At 38.6% G+C, this 17,743-nt stretch overlaps 1 protein-coding gene across 1 annotated transcript; it reads right to left on the bottom strand.

Annotated features, from left to right (window-relative positions):
- Positions 1–6,123: 6,123 nt before the first annotated feature.
- DDX20 (DEAD-box helicase 20) lies at positions 6,124–17,716 on the bottom strand. The gene is made up of 11 exons (XM_023232603.2): positions 17,057–17,716; positions 16,535–16,629; positions 13,735–13,903; positions 13,025–13,139; positions 12,765–12,907; positions 12,488–12,626; positions 12,329–12,387; positions 11,273–11,355; positions 10,815–10,920; positions 10,595–10,696; positions 6,124–7,865 (listed from the first exon to the last, which is right to left on the bottom strand). The coding sequence occupies exons 1-11, from the start codon at positions 17,355–17,357 to the stop codon at positions 6,700–6,702; spliced, it is 2,478 nt and encodes an 825-aa protein (XP_023088371.1). The 5' UTR covers positions 17,358–17,716; the 3' UTR covers positions 6,124–6,699.
- Between the last annotated feature and the right edge of the window lie 27 nt (positions 17,717–17,743).

Consider the following 17,743-nt stretch of genomic DNA (forward strand, 5'->3'; position numbering starts at 1 on the left):
AAAAATACAAAAATTAGCCAGGCCTGGTGGTGGGCCCCTGTAATCACAGCTACTAGGAAGGCTGAGGGGGAGGATTGCTTAAACCTGGGAGGCAGAGGATGCAGTGAGCCGACGGAGCAAGACACAGTCTCAAAAAAAAAAAAAGAAAGAAAGAAGAAAGAAAAGAAAAAAAGAGATAAATTGGAACATGGTTGCATACACATACAAACTTCCTGTGATGAATTTAAGAACAGGTCATTACAGGGTTAGAATAGTGACAGATTCAATAAAGGATCTGTTTGATAGGGCACCAAGGGAACATTTTACTGGTTCCCACAAAAATTAATGTTAAATATCATGTCCCAAGCAATTTACCATGTTTTTTTAATGGTCCTAATCAACAGAATGTCTTGTGTTACTTCCACTTCACGTTCAGATCCCACGTCATGCCACTTCCTAAAAGACCATTAGACCATCCCCTTTTTCTCCATCCTCCACTGTAGCCCTAGCCAGAGATAAAAGATTCAGTTCACTTCTGGTCCAAAAAATGTCAACCTTTGGAAAATGGCTCATCTACACTACAGAACACAGCCAGATGACACTGCTAAAGGGTATGGTAAGAAAACACAAGGTCCAAAGTATGCTGAATCGGTTTCGTAAGTCTAACTCATTGGCCAGTGACTGAAAAACCGGGATATCAGGGTTTTCTGGGGGCCAATAGCTTTCTGGTGCAATGACCCTTGAGCTTTCATAGTTCCTGAACCACCTTGGCATAATAAGATTAGCAAAACCACCTATTCCATTCAATCCCACTCAGCATTAAGAGGGGGAGGGCAAAACAAACAAACAGTTACATTCAAATGTCAAATGAATGGGAACCTAGAAAATACAGTATTAAGAGCATATCAGAACTAGAAAAGATTTAAGAATATCTAATTTATTTTACAGTATAGAAAACTGAGACCCAGAGAAATTAAATGACTTGTTCAAGGTCATGCAGTTATTGAATGACAGAGCTGAGACCAGAACACAAGTCTTTTGGCTATTAGTCTAATGCATTCTCTACCATACCCACTGCCTCTGACAGCAATGATACTTTGGAGAAGATCCATCAAATAATCCATACTGTAATTGCAGACACAGTCTTATATAAATGTCAATACTATTTGGACACAGCCCTTAGAAATCATCTGACTGTACCAACACAAACCATACTTTGGAAACCACCATCCTCTAGGTGGAACCATCTATGGACTATCAATTTTGTCAGAAATCAATGAACAAGTGAAGAGTCAATATTTTTTAGTCAAATATTTTCTCTTCTCAATGAAGAGAAGACTAGGACAATGACATTTTGAAGCATACCTTTTATACTCCTTGTGGTCCTTATGACAGTCTGTGATGGTAGTAGGTAAAGTAGCTAAATCCTTGATTCAGAGAGGGGAAAACGTGGAAAGAAACTGAATGATTTATCCAAGTTCACATGGCAAGTTAGTGGCAGAACCATTATTGCAATCCAGGACTTAAGACATCTTGTCCTAGGACTTTTTCCTCCACATTATATTGCACTGCTCTGAGGCTTGCTTATATTTTTAATACCTGGATTTCCAGGGTGGTGACTTGGGGGAGGGAAGTATTCAATTTAGAACCACCGCAAACCAAGATCTCTGGAAACAAACTCTGTACTATTTCTCCTTCATCTCCTATTTTCATAACTAGTGCCAAGCTCAGGACTAACTGCATAGACTCCCTTTCAAAAGACCAATAGACAGTCTCGGTGACAGTTGAACACATTAGTTTACAATCACACAGAATTTGAACAGAACTTAAAGTGGACAGTTAATGCCAATCTATGATTAACAAAAATGTCAACTTGTGGATATGCTGATGATTTTATCCAGTTTTCAAAATATGATTCCTACAGTTTAGGATATCACTTATTAGATTGTAGACAAGGAAAGTGTACATTGAGACATTATGTACTTAAAAGTTTTTTCCTTAAGTTTTGCGGAGGAAGTGGTTGAAAATTGAGCTAGCACTAGATTTTGAGGTTACTAATGAATTCTAGTTTTCCAGTCTCCCGCAATTCAATTACCAGGTAACTAGAAGGCAAAAATATCCCAGTGCTGTGAACTTAAGGCAATATTCATTTCCTTTCTACACTACTTGGCATGGTAACCATGACAAACTTTTATTTTCTCTTTCTGATTTCCTAATGAAATCTATTTGCAAAGCTTTAAAATGACTAGATGAAGGAAAAACATTGTTATGACCCATGACCCTTGGAGCCCAAACAGCACCATGAAGAGCATTATTAAAACTAAGAGAAAGTGGCTATCAGAAAATGAAACAGCTTTAAAGGGGCTCCTTTTAAGTCTTGTTTTCTATTCAGAATGTTCTATGTTTTTTCTCAAGTGTGGGAATGACATTTATCTTAGCAGGTTATTCAGCTACACTGGATGATGTCACTCTAACCAGTGTAGGGCACTGACCCACGTCCTGGGGGCTCCTTGGACCAATGGACTATTTTACAAACCTGGGAGGTGGGAGGGATGGTATATTTTTGATAATCAGACATTCCAATGTAATGTTTTACTTAGAGGTCACACCCTTCCCCCCATTAATGTCATCGTGAGATACATCAAGTGTGTTCTTTTCTATTTTCATATAATAAATGGGCTTTGCTTATCAACATCACAACGGCAAAGAAGAAATAGACTGTACAAAACTGCAGGAAGATAAAACATGAAAACTTTCTATGAAAAAAAAAAAAAAAAAACTCTTGAGTTTCCTGTCGTCTTCTTTTGAAACTGTAGTGCATATGTTAAAACATGTATATCATTTACAGTATTGAGTCGTGTGCCACTGCTGTACCTGATGTATCCAATCTGGATTAAACAAATTATGTGCCACAAACCCTAAATGACTGTTTCTTTGAATACTGATTCTCCTTTCCTCCCAAAGGTGCTGGTATATACTAGAAAATAAGAAAAATTTGAACAAAGATGGGCTTTCTACCTTGCTAGAGAAAACTCACAGAATCTTAGAAGGGTTATTAAAGGCCTAATCTTCCCACTCCATCCCTCAATGTTAAACATAAACAACTCCTCTATGATATCCCTGATGGTTCTTGCCTGCTTGTATGGTGTTATTTGTGGATGTTCATTGTCTAACAGGTAAAGCATTTGGTTTTATTTATCAAAAGCTCTATTTTGAACACTGACTCCATGTTATTGGAAGAAAATCTGACTTTACGTGTCAGTACTGGTTTTGCTGAGTACCAAATTCTCAAACTAAAAAGAAAACTCAGAATTAAATGCTGTATGGGGTATTGTAGAAAGCTTGGGAATCGGATGGTGGAGATTCAGGTTTAGGTTCTAGCACTTAATTGTGACCTCACATCAGTAACTCCCTCTTGGCATCAGTAAGTTTCCTTCTGTTAAAAATGGAGAATTAGAGCGTAGTGGTATGTGCCTGTAGTTCCAGTTACTTGGGAGGCTAAGGCAGGAGGATCCCTTGAGCCCAGGAGTTCAAGTCCAGTCTAGGGAACATAGTAAGACCCTCATCTCTAAAAACACACACGAAAAAAACAAAAAATGGGGATTGGATTAGTTATCTTGGAAATCTGTTCCAAACTTAACAATTCTGACTTAGGTGATGAGACCAACCGGCAGTCTGTTTCACCATTGGCAATGAGGAGAATCCTTTTAATTTCCCCACAACTAGCTTCTAACTGATGAAAACAGTAATAGAAATGAGAACATTAAAACAAATACATGATGCCCAAAAGCCCTAGAAGTTAGCTGTGAAATTCATTTTAATCATTGATGCTCACATCCTTATCACCCACTAGGTGTCACTGCAGACCCACAGCCCAAATAATCTTTGGGTAGAAATAACTGGAAACCATATGTGCATTGAGCAATTTGTGTTTTTTCATTAAAATGAACTAAATGTCAAGTGAGACACATGAGCTTGTACAGAGGTACAAAATAATAAACATATTCTGCCAAAACAAGTCAATAACCTTGCGATGGAGCTCTACTGTCAGCTATGGTTATCAAAAATACATATTTTTAAAAAACTAACATAGATTTAAGGGAAGGGGAAAAAAACCGTAAAACTTCACACTACTCCCTTGTCTCATACAGAGTGATCCACGAGTACTATATGTTCAATTATTTTTAGTATTCGGGGGCTGAAGTTTGCCTTTAAACCACATTTTTAAAAGTTTAATAAATATTACTGTAATACCTAAGCTACTTTAGAAAATATTACCTTTAATCACCCAAAATAATTCATATTCTATTTCTAAGTCAGAATTATTCAAAGTAGCAGGTTTCTCAAATATCTCACTACATGTTAATATTGCTAGCCTAATTCAAGTTACAGCTTAACATGAATAGCTGCAGTATTGATTTAAAAGTATTCACAAATTCAGATATTCAACCAATTCACACCAGCCTTTGCTCAAATTACTTGAATTTATAAAGGCTTTCTGAATTTTTAAATTTGATTATCCTTTTCCTGAACTAGAAACTATTTTTTTCTTCAGCATATGTCATATAATCATAGAACTAGAAGGGATCCTAAAAATCTTCTAGTCCAACTTTCATTTTATTGATGAGAAAACTGAACCATAAGAGGTTAAATGACTGGTACAAGGTTAAAAAGTAGGAAGTAGCAGTATCAACCAGGACAAGTACCTTCTTCACACCACCACAGAGCCTTCTCAAGTGAATCTACCTTAAACCTCTCTATGGTTCCTAACAGATGATGGAAAGATGCACCTAGACTGACAATTAAAAAAAAAAAAAAAAAAAAAATTCCACACAACGGTTAAGTCACACACAAATAGTAGTATGTGGAAGATTCCTTCCACATCCACAACTATAGCTACCTGTTATTTGAGAAGGTGGCAGCTGCCATTTTCCTGGTAAAAGCTTATGGAAATTGAAGCAATTAGTATTTTTGTATGTTATACATATGCTTACCTCCAGCTTATTTTTCTGTGGGGAAAAAAAAAGCAAACACAAAATAGAGAATCCAATTAATCTGAAGACTAATGGGTAACCTCATCTCTAATTAAGATACAGCAGTACCCTAATTAAAATCCCCTAGCAATGACAAACTGAACTTGGCTGTATTGTGGGGAAAAGGATGGAAAAAGTAAATTCAATTGTATATCAATGACAGGATCTTATTTAAATGTGTAATTAAAATCTCTACTTCTTAATGACATACTGGACCTAATTATGGATTTGCTATCTACATTATTAATTCATATACTGACACATGTAAGAAAAGCCTAATATTGCCCAATCCAAATAACAGGAATCCAAGTTACATAGGAGTTTAGAATTGTTATGTAGGTGTTGGACAATAAATGACAGTGGCTGTGGGTGTTTGCTGACAGCCCTGTGGGTGTTTATACTACCTAGACAAGTATGTACACAGGAAAGAAGAGCTTTCCTTTTAAAAAGTGAATACATATCTCTCTACACAAGTGGTTCTCTCATCAAAAATCCAGTTCACAGAAAGTCTTGGGAACCAAAAGCTTAATCATAAAAGGACTTCCAGAGGAAAAAAGGAAAGAATAGGTAATTTCCAATTACATTTTTCTAAATCATAAAAATTTGTAAATCAAGAAAATTTACAGATGGATCAGCTTAGAAAAACAATAGCTCCTCTTGGATCCTAACATTAGAGGTAAAAACTGGGGAACATTTCCTAGAAGACACAAGATTAGGATGTACTGAGAAGTGTCTGAAGAGAATCAATTCCAGCTTCCACAAAATACTTAAAAACTAAGAGCTAGAATTTCCCCCTAGCCTACCAGCAGAGCAGGTCACTTGTTAATCTGGACTATATAGATGAATTTCAGAGGATCTATGAACCCCTTGAAATTACACTCACAATTCTGTTTATGGAATGAGAAATTTCCTGAAGTCAATCTATAGCTTTCAGCTGATTCATAAAAGGATCCAAGAACCAAAAAAGATTAAGAGCTGCTCCTCTATCTGAGCAACATAAATAAGACAGCCACTGATGACCCTCAGCTATTTCATACACAGTAAAAATGTGGACAGCTTTCACAGCCTCAAGAAAAGACATTCAAAAGATAAACAATAAGCAGTAAATAAAGTTTTTACTAAAAACAAGTATTTTTACTGGAAGCAAACAGATCAAATCAAATACCTTTATGAAAATCTAAAACAATGTTTAAATATTCCCTCCTGCCTAAACCTAAGAGGATTTTCTGATCTACCACGCCACAAATTTCTACAAGAATGCACCTCTACAGAAGGAAATGCGGCCTAAGCCCTTGGTAAAGAACTCCACAGCAAACTAATATTACTGCTCAAATCTACTGTTTTTATTGTGTTTAAGTAAGCAGTGGTATATATGTCATCTCTTTAAATGTTTCTTTTGGGAAGATCTTATAGAAAATGGCACCCTGAAACTTTCAGCTCTAGGTCCCAAAAATTATCTTTCAAGAATCTGATGAAGTTTCTTAAAGAAACTCTTAAAAATGAAGATAATATACCTGGCCTAAATCAAAACAATCTGAAAAATGGATGTGTCCCAGTGGAAAGCCTCAAGTCTTTTCAAGTTTATCAGAAATGCCATTATACACCACTATACTATAAGTCAAAGAGGATGGATATCCAAAGGTATCATTTGTTGACAGTTCCTGATGGTCTCAGGTATATCCTACAATCACTGGTTACCATGCAACATTTCTTGTAGATAAATGGTATTCATGTGATAAGCTGTCATCCAACTTGGATGTCTCTGAGCATTCCAATAATATGAATGAGAAGCGGCAGCATAATATTCTTGCCATGCCCTGTAGTAAGCTCTCCAGTACTCCTCATAATCCTGATAGGTATCAGAAAAACTCAGATGTGTTTCCCTATGACAGTCATACCAACCATCTTCCTGGGCTTCAGTCTGCAATCTAAAGGAAGACCGCCTAGGTAGGTTTCTCCGGCTCTGCTTAGCTCTCCGGCTAGCCCCCTCTTTATGTCTTGTCTTGATCTGGATTCCAGATGATTCTTGATATTCCTCTGGATTGGGGGTGTCACTTCCATTTGGAGGTTGTTCCAAAGAAATATGATCATCCACAGGAGTAGATTCAGAGTCTTTCAGCTGATTATCAGAAGAGCCTTCCAAGTATGACTTATTTCCTTTGCTCTGGGAAGAGGTTCTTGAGCTGTAAGAATCACTGTCACTCTCAGAGTCTCCAGATTGGCTACTACTTGCCAATACGGGGACTCTCTGTTCAGTAACTTTATTTCTCACAAAACCATTTTGAGGATTCATAGTCTGATCCCCAGGACCTGTGTAGTGCCTGATGATTTCCACAGGTTTCTCTAACCCCTCTTTAATATAATGTTCATAATCCTCTACCAATTCAGCAAAAGTCAATGTGTATGGCTGATGGATTTTAAAGGAAGACAGACAAGGAATTTGGGGCAGTGACACAGGTAAAGCTTCTTTGACCTGGTGCTGACTGTTGGTGGAGTTTTCAATGGGGGCCTGAACAGAATTCTTCATTTTTTGCTCTTCAGATTGCCTGTCACAGCCCACTTCTTTTGGTGGCATTGCTTTTTCTATGATTCCACACTCGGAGTGGCTTTTCAGAGGAAGCTTTTGTTTGGTATTATTTTTTGACTTGACTGATAGTCCAGATACAGAAGTATTTCTAGAGGACGCCATGTGGTCACCATGAGCTTTCTGAATTTGAAGGGTTCTCTCTATTTTCTGAATTTGCTTTTTTAGGGGTTGGTTAGGTACACCTGCTATGCCATATGTATGCACAGCAGCTTTAACCTCCACATCCCAATCCACACATTCTTCCATCAGACCAGAAGGAATGGGATCTACATAAAAAAGAAGACAAATGTATTAAAATTCTCAAGCTACTCTAGACCATTGTTTTCTGAATGATTTCATAAAGTTTTCTATGATCAAATACATTTACGAAACAAAATATGCAAATATACTAAGATGTTTAATAGACATATTAATATTTTTAAAGACTGAAGCAATCCCGTAATAAAGAAATCTGCCTAAGAAATACATAAGACCCATCCCATACTCCCAAGCACTATCTCCCCTCACCCTCACTAGAAAAAGAGCTTACTCTAGGAATAATGTACAAGTCTGCTGCAATTCTCCCATCTTTTCTCTCCTCCCTCTCCACAGCCCCTCCCCTTTATCTCAATACTTCTGACAGCAAAACAAGGTATCAGAAAATGGATTGTGCTCCCCAAAGCTTATCGACTACGAAATATTACAACTGCAATGCTGTACACCTAACTAAATCTGTCACCCAATACTCCAACAGGGAGAAATCACTGCCCTTAACAATAGAGAGAAAACCTCTATAGGGGAAAAAAACTAGATGACTATGAAAATCTGGTGACTATGAAAATTAGAAATGTTATTTCTAATTTTTGCTAGCTTCAACCCCCTAAATTTTCTATTCCATCCAGGTGTGACAATTTGCTTCCAGCACTCAGAACTTTCAAAGTGTGATCAATTTTTGTCTTAGGCAGACAAGATATATCAAGCTCCTGCTTTACAAAGATCTTGCCTGTTGTTGCTATTTATGCTCCATGTTATCTATAAATCCAACAGGTCTGGAAACTTCAATGAAGTCTCTTGATCCTTTGCTGAACAGATTCTATGATTAAAACTCTCATTACTACTCAGCTGATATCCCTTGCTTGCCTAGTCCTGTAATACAGGCCAATTTCCCTCCTAGTTCTGCCCCAGGAAACTCATCTGAACATCTGTTTTTACACAAGTTCCCAGTCCAATATAGACCTAACAGCATGAATATCATTTTCTCATGATTTCAGGGCCCTGTTAACATTACATAAAGATCCAAATATATCATTTTCCAGTATCCAAAGGCAATTTTTATCACTAGATGCTATGATACTGAATCCTACAAAAAGTCTTAACCCTCTTCTACCAATTTTCAATTTTTTTCCCATATTAGACTACAAATAGACTTATACACAGAAAGAATGGACAGTTTTAGAACTGACATAGAGCCTAAAGACCATTTACTCTAAAATACTTTGCAAATCAGGACTCTAAGCTCAGAGCAATTACAGAGATTTGTAAAAGATCATAAAATGAGTTATTACTAACCCGATCTACTAGAATACATAGAACTCCCAGATCTGTGCTTAATCTAGCTTTGTAAAATAATTAAACACAAAATCGGTAAAATACTCAATTATATTTATTCAATAATTAAATATCCCATATTTACAAAGTCACGTATATACTATATGTGTATTTTTCCTTTTTTTTTTCTTTTGAGACTGAGTCTCGCACTTTCGCCCAGGCTGGAGTGCAATGGCGGATCTCAGCTCACTGCAAGCTTCGCCTCCCGGGTTCATGCCATTCTTCCACCTCAGCCTTCCAAGTAGCTGGGACTACAGGCACCTGCCACCATGCCCGGCTAATTTTTGTATTTTTAGTAGAGACAGGCTTCACTGTGTTAGCCAGGATGGTCTTGATCTCCAGACCTTGTGATCCACCTGCCTCAGCCTCCCAAAGTGCTGGGATTACAGGCGTGACCTATATGTGTATTTTTCTATACAGACATACATCTATATATGAATATACACTATTTATAATGCACATTTTCTGTATAACATGCACATCAAACATGCCATATTTCCACTCAAGGGTTCTTTAGAATTTTTTTGTTTTTAAGAGATCATTAATAGTTTCAAACATACATTGTTTCCAATATGGCACTTAAAAAGAAGCAGAATGAATGACTGAACTGAAATCAAAAGAAAACATTTCACTCCAACTTTTCAAAATAGTATTCAAATTAAAGATGCTGTTCCTTCCACATGGTGACAAAGGAGAATATGGCAAGAACTACGTTCACAGCAATTTAAAAGAGGTAAAATATCCCCCCTTGTATCAAAGAATAAAATCAAATTGCAAAGCCACTAACTAATAAAGCTAATATGCTAATATAGCTCTCATTTTTCTTTCTTTCTTTTTTTTTTTTTTTTTTGAGACAGAGTTTCACTCTTGTTGCCCAGGCAACAAGATCTCGACTTACTGCAAACTCCACCTCCTGGGTTCAAGCAATTCTCCTGCTCAGCCTCCCAAGTAGCTGGCATTACAGGCATCCGCTACCACGCCCAGCTAATTTTTATATTTTTAATAGAGAAGAGGTTTTGCCATGTTGACCAAGCTGGTCTTGAACTCCTGACCTCAGGTGATCCACCCGTTCTGGCCTCCCAAAGTGCTGGGATTACAGGCATGAGCCACTGCGCCCAGCCAACTCTCATTTTTCATGTGCCAGTGGTTAGCTTGCACTCCCCTCCCTACTACTTACTAGTTGTAACACCTTTACTTACTCTCTCTATGCCTAAATATCCTCATCTACAAAACAATCGCACACACATCACAGGAGTACGGTGAGAAGTAAATGAGTTAACGTACATACAGGACTGGGAACAGTACCCAGCACATCATAAGCACTCTGTGTTAGCTATTATTAATATTTTTATTATGCTTATCACCACTATAATTATTTTGACAGCAAAATGAAACAGATGAAATGTACCTGGTAAAGGGAGAAGGTTGATATTACATTTCTGGGCAATTCTCATCATCACATTTTCTTCCTCTCCCCGGCAACAGTAGGTCACTGTCAGTCCCAATGTACCTATAGCAGAGAGAATGTTAGGTAGTAAATCATTTTCACAAAAATAACATTCAAAGCCCACCTGTCACATTACAGATCCCACCCCTTAAAGTAAGCACGCAAACTTTTTTTTTTTTACCAAAACGGCCAGCTCTCCCAATCCGATGCATGTATGTCTCCCAATCCAATGGTACATCCAGATTTACAACCAGATTCACCTTCTCAGCATCAATCCCACGAGAAGTCTTAAAGAAGACAGCAATTATTTGTTTGCATTAACTGTATGGCATAGCTACCAATGCGTATTATAGTCTTTCAGCATATTATATTCTTCCAGTTTAACCAAGAGCCAAATTAAGAACAGAATATTGAGGAGCAGAGGAAAAGGAAGTTCATTCCTAATGACTAATTCCAAGGACAAAGATCAACATATTAAAGACATTTTTAAGAAAGTATTTTCCTCAGCACCGGAAAGATAATTATCTTCTGGTATTCTTGTTAGATACACCTACATAAAATAATAGATGAAATCTGTACATCTGATAATAGAACATATGTCAAGATGGATTAGTCACCCAAACTGAATAGGAAATTTACCAAATCTGTGGAAATGAGGACTCTGCAATGAAACTGCTTCAGTTTAGCCATAGCATCAAGACGCTGATTCTGATTCATATTGCCTAAAAGGATCCCAAAAGAAAGTCACATAAAAACAACTAAGCTAATACATATTTATCAAATCCACAAAAAGTAAAAAACATAAGACCCAGTCTTAACACTTTTAATACACCAACCACCGTTAATTCTGTCCTTCTGTGCAAATCTAGGTTAAGATCCAAAGTTAAAGTCTTTTAAAATAGGGTTTAGGCAATCAACTTGAAATTCAAACATCCATCTTAAATAGTGATCAGGCCATGCCTGAATATATAACATTCTATTTGCAAAGTTACATATGAAGTATAAGTAGCAATTCTTAGGAAAATACAAATGCTTTAATCAGCTGTTTATAATTTGGTATTAAAGTGTGATCTATAGTTAAAATACTGGTTCATTAGAAAATAGTCTCCCCAGTATCTCATGATATACCATAACTAAACAAGCTCATGCCAACAGGTTAAAAACTAAGCTGACACCAAACAAAATCCTAAAAAGGACCTCACTGATCAAAAAATCCTTTTGACTCTTTCATTCTTATTATGCCAGCAATAATCATTTAACTTTGCGGCAAGAACTCAATCACTTTTGCCTTCCACAAAACCATAAAACAGTCAATTCAGTTAGCAATCTCCAGCATTTTAACAATGATTACTTAAAAAAAAAAAAAAATTCTAAAGAAAAAATATTTTTATATTAACACAGACAAACTTGGTTTTATAGAATTATTTGTGGCTGTGAGAGATTCTAATAAAATTACGTCTCTCTGAACACTAGTTTTCTAACTTTTTACTATATACCAAGTTACTCCTTAAAAACAGAATGATATTGACATATCAAATTCCAATGAAAAATAAGCCTGAAAATTCCTTTACTCTAAAAGATACAAGATAATTTCACACTCTCAAGACAACTCATGAAGTGGTATTTCTTCTTCCTGACTTTGGAGGCTTCAAGTCAGTATATTAAATAAAGATTAAAGTTAAGAGATGAACTTACCTGAAATGCACTCAGCAGGAAAGCCTTTAGAAGAAAGGATATCAGCCAAATGTTGTGCTCTATGAAATGTAACATAAATGGTTACAAATTTACAAATATTGCCCCATGACTATCATTTTATTTCACAAGTTCCCCAGATGACCTTTTAAGTTACATTACCTGCTGTGCAAATTAGAAAAGACTAAAGCTTGATTAAATGGAATTCTGCTGAATAGTTCCTGTAAATGCTGAGTCTTTTCCTCAAAAACCTTATGTGCCAAAGGGTATGAATTGACAATTTTGTAATACTGCTTCAAACCTACAAAGAAGAGCTATCAGTTAAAACAAACATACATGCTAATGGTAACCAATAAACAGCAAGAGACAACTAGGCAAGGGAAAGCTCCAGAATATCACAAACAAACCAATAATGTAAGTACCTAAAAGCTATACATACCTATGAGACTTGGATCACTGGAATTCAGTCTTACAAAAGTGGGATCTCTCATGTACTTTGTCAAAGCATTAGCCAAAAATTCGGGGTAAGTAGCTGATACTGCCAGCATCTGTTTACTGGCAGGCAAGGAAGAATAAATCCAACTACAAAATAAAAACAGACACCATGTAAAGTATTCGGACAATAATCACCACTTGGAAAAGCTATAGATAGATACTTTGGGACACTGTTTTAATAGTCAAGTGAGTTATTTTTCTTACTTTATTTGCTCCTGGAAGCTGCCTTCTTCTAAAAGCTTATCTGCTTCATCAAGAATAAAGAGGCGTATACTGCCTGGGTTCAAGTAGTCAAGTTCTATGAGTTGCTTAATTCTGCCTAATTTTCAAAAAAAAAAAAAAAAAAAAATTGAAATATTTATGATGAACCAAATTTGTGTAAATCTCAGTCAGTGTTACTCTACTTATTCACAGGTTGTTCTGCTGAATTTCCTGATTCAACTCTCATTATGCATGTACACACTAAACCACAAATTAGAAATCTGGAGCTCTGATCTTGCCTAAACTCATTGTTTTCCCCTCACGTTTCATCACCAGTAAATAAGCACCACTTCTATCAAAAGACCTAAAGCACTGAATGCAAGATTCTGATTCTGAGTGATTCACAACCAAATATAATAGGGAAGCCAAAGAATAATCCCAATCCATGGCTTAGAAGGGCCCCCTGAAAGTCATTGCATTTCTCCTCTTCTCAAAAGTCTACCCCATGTCTTCTCAAACATACTTAGGAATGTGGATTTCATAAATTCCACTGGTAAACCAGTCATGTGCCTAAATCTCACTGGTCTAATGCTCTTAATTTCTAATCAAAATAATTATCACAGTTATCAAAGACTCCCATATATCTTTATTGTTATATTAAAAGTGTGTAGTTCCTTAAAAGCCCTAGTTACCAACAGGCATTGTTATCTTACCAGGAGATCCAACAGCAATATGACACTTTTTAAGTCTGGTTTTGTCTTGTGATAATGGGGTCCCTCCAATAAAGACATGACACTCTAAGCCTTCCATTTTGATTCCAATGGCTGTAATAACAGAATGTATCTGTACAGCAATTTCTCTTGTAGGGGCCAAGATCAAAATCTAAAAAAAAACAAAGTATACTTTTGAGTCAGAGAAATAAATACATAGGGGACTGGTATATTCATTACATGACACACTATATTTCATTTAAATGATCATTTCAAACGAGTTTTTATTGATAAGGTAAGATACAGTTATCCCTTGGTATCCACAGGGGATTGGTTCCAGGAAGCCCCCAGACACCAAAACTGGCAGATGCTCAAGTCTGTTATATAAAACTGCATATATCTGTATGTTACCTATGTACATCCTGCCACATATTTTAAACCATCTCTAGATTACTTATAATACCTAATACAATTTAAATGCTATGTAAATGGTTACACTGTATTTTTGTTTATATCTTTTTATTGTTATATTATTTTTTATAGTTCCCCCACCCCGCCCCTGAGTATTTCTGATCCACAGTTGGCTGCATCAGCTGATACAGAACCTGAAGACAGGGAGGGCTGACTGTATTCCATTTATTCATTCATTCAACAAATATTAAGTAAGAACCTACTCTGTGCTAGGCAACATACTAGTTTCTGGGGAATCAACAGTTAACAGTATAAAGTCTTTGCCCTCACAGTACTTTCATTCTTGGATAAGAATATATACAATAAACAAAAATAAGTAATGACAGGTAATGAAAAGTATCAAAAAACATCAAACAGGGAAAGAAGGAGTCATTTTAAATGAGGTGATCATGAACCCTCCTCTAAGGAGCTAACACTTGAGCAGAGACCTATATGTACGGCATAGAGTAGAGCTGGCTATATGACACCTGGGGAAGCGTTTTCACCAATAGGAAACAACAAATGCAAAGGCCATAAGATGGCAGTGTTCTTGGTGTGTTTGAGGAAGAAAAAGAAGGTCTACATGACAGAATTTGGGGGAAAGTAAAGGAGGTCAGAGATCTAGCTCCAGGGACTAATCACAAAAGGCCTTGAGAGCCACGGTAAAAACTCTGCAATGTAACTACTGGAGAAGGAAAAACAAAACTTTGTGCTCTTAACTACAAAAAGAAAAAATTGATTAAAAACAAAAAAGGACTAGGAGAAAATATGCCAAAACTGTTAATAGCAGTTTCTCTCTAGGTAGTGAAATTACAGATTTTGCTTTCTGGTACTTCCTAATTTTCCTGAACTTTCCCTATTTCTAAAAATGAATATGTATTACTTTGATACACACACACAAAATAATGTAACTGTGATAATCCAAAGATCTGAAATTAAAAATATGAATTTGCCAGGCATGGTGGCTCACACCTGTGATCCCAGCATGTTGGGAGGCTGAGGCAGGCAGATTACCTGAGGTCAGGAGTTCGAGACCAGCCTGGCTAACAAGGCAAAACCCCGTCTCTACCAAAATTACAAAAGAAATTAGCCGGGCATGTGGTATGCACAATTTTAATCCCAGCTACTCGGGAGGCTGAGGCAGGAGAATCACTTGAACCTGGGAGGCAGAAGTTGCAGTGAGCCAAGATTGTGCCACTGCACACTCCAGCCTGGGCAACAGAGTGAGACTCAAAAAAAAGAATTTATGAAACTTTTCCAGGATTTTAGCATTTTATCTGTTGCCAAATTATCAGAAGCCAAAACCTCAAATACATCTTCGTCTACAATTAGACTAGCTCAGGTTCTTGGGAAGTAGGAGGATTTCCAATGTGCAACATCACCTAGGATTTGGCAGATATAAGATGGACTCAAAAAGCTTCCCAGGTGATGAACATGGATATCTGGGTTAAAAACCACTGTTGAAGACTCATCATCAGATATACCAATGCCTGAGAACTTGAAATACAGTCTGCCATAACTACTAAACTACAAAGTAAGGTTATGAGAATCACATCTAATTCATCTTTGAATCCCCAATGCCTGACATACTGTTCATACGTAATATGGGCTCGAGAAATCTTTGTTGAAGAAATGATCCCCAAACCCAAATTTCCTGCTAATTAGAAACACTCTAAGACAACCTAGAAGATGGGGGATCAATATGATAATTTACAGAGCTTTAAGAACCACCTGCATACTGGGTGTGGTGGCTCATGCCTATAATCCCAGTACTTTGGGAGGCAAATGTGGGAGGACTGCTTGAACCCAGGAGTTCGAGGCCGGTCTGTGCAACACTGAAGAGACCCCATCTCTACAAAAAATACAAAAAGTAACCAGGTGTAGTGGCACACACCTGTAGTCTCAACTACTTAGGAAGATGAGGTGGGAGGATCACTGGAGCCCAGGAGTTCAAGATTGCAGTGAGCGATGATCCGCCACTGCACTCCAGCCTAGGTGACAGAGCCATACCCTCTCGAAAAACAAAAACAAACCCTGCAGTTATCAGCAATAGCCAGAGCACTACATTACCATGAATCAAGTCAAATGTTAAGTCCCACATTAGTCAGCAAGTAAAAGAAGAATCCCTGTCTGTATTACCAAGTAGTGAGAAAATTGACACATATGGTAGCTTTATTCTATTTAAATAAGGTACGCATAGAAAATTCCAAAGTTCACCACCACCACCACCACCACCACTTAACTCAATCATTCATCAAATTCACTTCCAGCTCTGAGGGGCTACTGGTGTTTCATCTGACCTGTGGTAAAGTCCACGTAACACATCATCCTCTGGTCCTCTGAGCTAACTCACCTGGGTACTTAAGTTTTCAAGAACCAGAGAGTCCAAAGCTATGGTGGAGAACACACAGGTTTTCCCAGTGCCAGATTTAGCTTGAACAATTAAATCTGCGAAAGAAAAAAAAAAAAAAATTATCACTAGCCAGTACTCACGGAAGCAGCTTAGGGGCTCGCATGGAATCAGAGAACTAGAAGGGTTTCCTGAGACTCCCCCAGTTGGCACCTTCATTTTTAGTTGATTCTCAAAAACGTAAGAGAACACGCCTAGTCCCTGACCGTTTACCGTTTATCTTCTCAAACTTAGAACCACCTGTCAGTTCTAAAAAAGGTCTTAACCATCTTCAAGTTCAATAGTGCACCTTAGTTTTACAAATAAGTAAACTGAGCGTACCGCCTAGCCCCAGGCCGGGCCCTGCTCCGGGAGCCGACCGAGGGCTCTTCCCGAGCTGCAGTGAGGACCTGGCCGCCGCCCCTCAGTCCCCCTTCTCCCGCCCCGACCCCCGACCCCCGACCTCTCCCGGGCCCCCGCTCTCACCGAGCCCGCAGCGCCCCAGCGGGATGGCCTTTAGCTGCACGGGCGAGGGCCTCTCGAAGCCGGCCGCCCGCAGCCCCTCCAGCACCGACCGCGAAAGCAGCAGTGACTCGAAGTCGGCCGGCTCCGCCAACAGCACGTCCCCCGTGCGGGTCCGCGGGCTGCCGAGATCCTGAGCGGTCCGCAGGCTCCTCATAGGCCCGGGTGTTGGCTCTGGGGCCGGGACCTCCACGGCCACATGCTCAGCTGGCATAGCAGTGGCCACTGCCGCTACGGCTCCCAGGGCTTCAAACGCCGCCGCCATGGTAGCCGCACAGTCAGATCTCGCGGTACTTGAGGAGAAGTGGGGATCCTGGGAGCAAGAAGAGGAAAAACTTTATTGGCAGTTTTCCCACGAAGACACTAACACGCCTGGCCTGGAAGTGGACGAAATGGACGGGAGTCGGAGGCTGAGAGACTAGGGAACACTACCCAGACACACAAAAAATGTGGCCTGAAAAAAGCAGCATGAGGGAGGAGAGGAAAGATGAGGCAACTGTTAAGTCGCTGCCCAGGGCCTGCAGAGGGCGCCGCGGGCCCGCGGTGGGGGCGCCGCCCCGCCTCTCGGCCCTCTTCTGGGCGGAGCCGCCAAGCCGTGCCCCCGGCGCCACCGCCCTCTCGGCGCTCTTTGTGATGTGCCCGGTGCGTCAC

This window comes from Piliocolobus tephrosceles, chromosome 1, assembly GCF_002776525.5.
Source record: "Piliocolobus tephrosceles isolate RC106 chromosome 1, ASM277652v3, whole genome shotgun sequence".
NCBI classification, from domain to species: domain Eukaryota; kingdom Metazoa; phylum Chordata; class Mammalia; order Primates; family Cercopithecidae; genus Piliocolobus; species Piliocolobus tephrosceles.

Excerpts from the sequence above, each read along its gene's own strand:
- DDX20 (XM_023232603.2), bottom strand. The coding sequence starts at position 17,357 with ATGGCGGCGGCGTTTGAAGCCCTGGGAGCCGTAGCGGCAGTGGCCACT. Across the intron at positions 13,904-16,534 it reads TTGAAAACTTAAGTACCCAG|ATTTTGATCTTGGCCCCTAC; the intron begins GTGAGTTAGCTC and ends GTTTTTTTTTAG. Across the intron at positions 12,908-13,024 it reads AGCTTCCAGGAGCAAATAAA|TTGGATTTATTCTTCCTTGC; the intron begins GTAAGAAAAATA and ends TTTATTTTGTAG.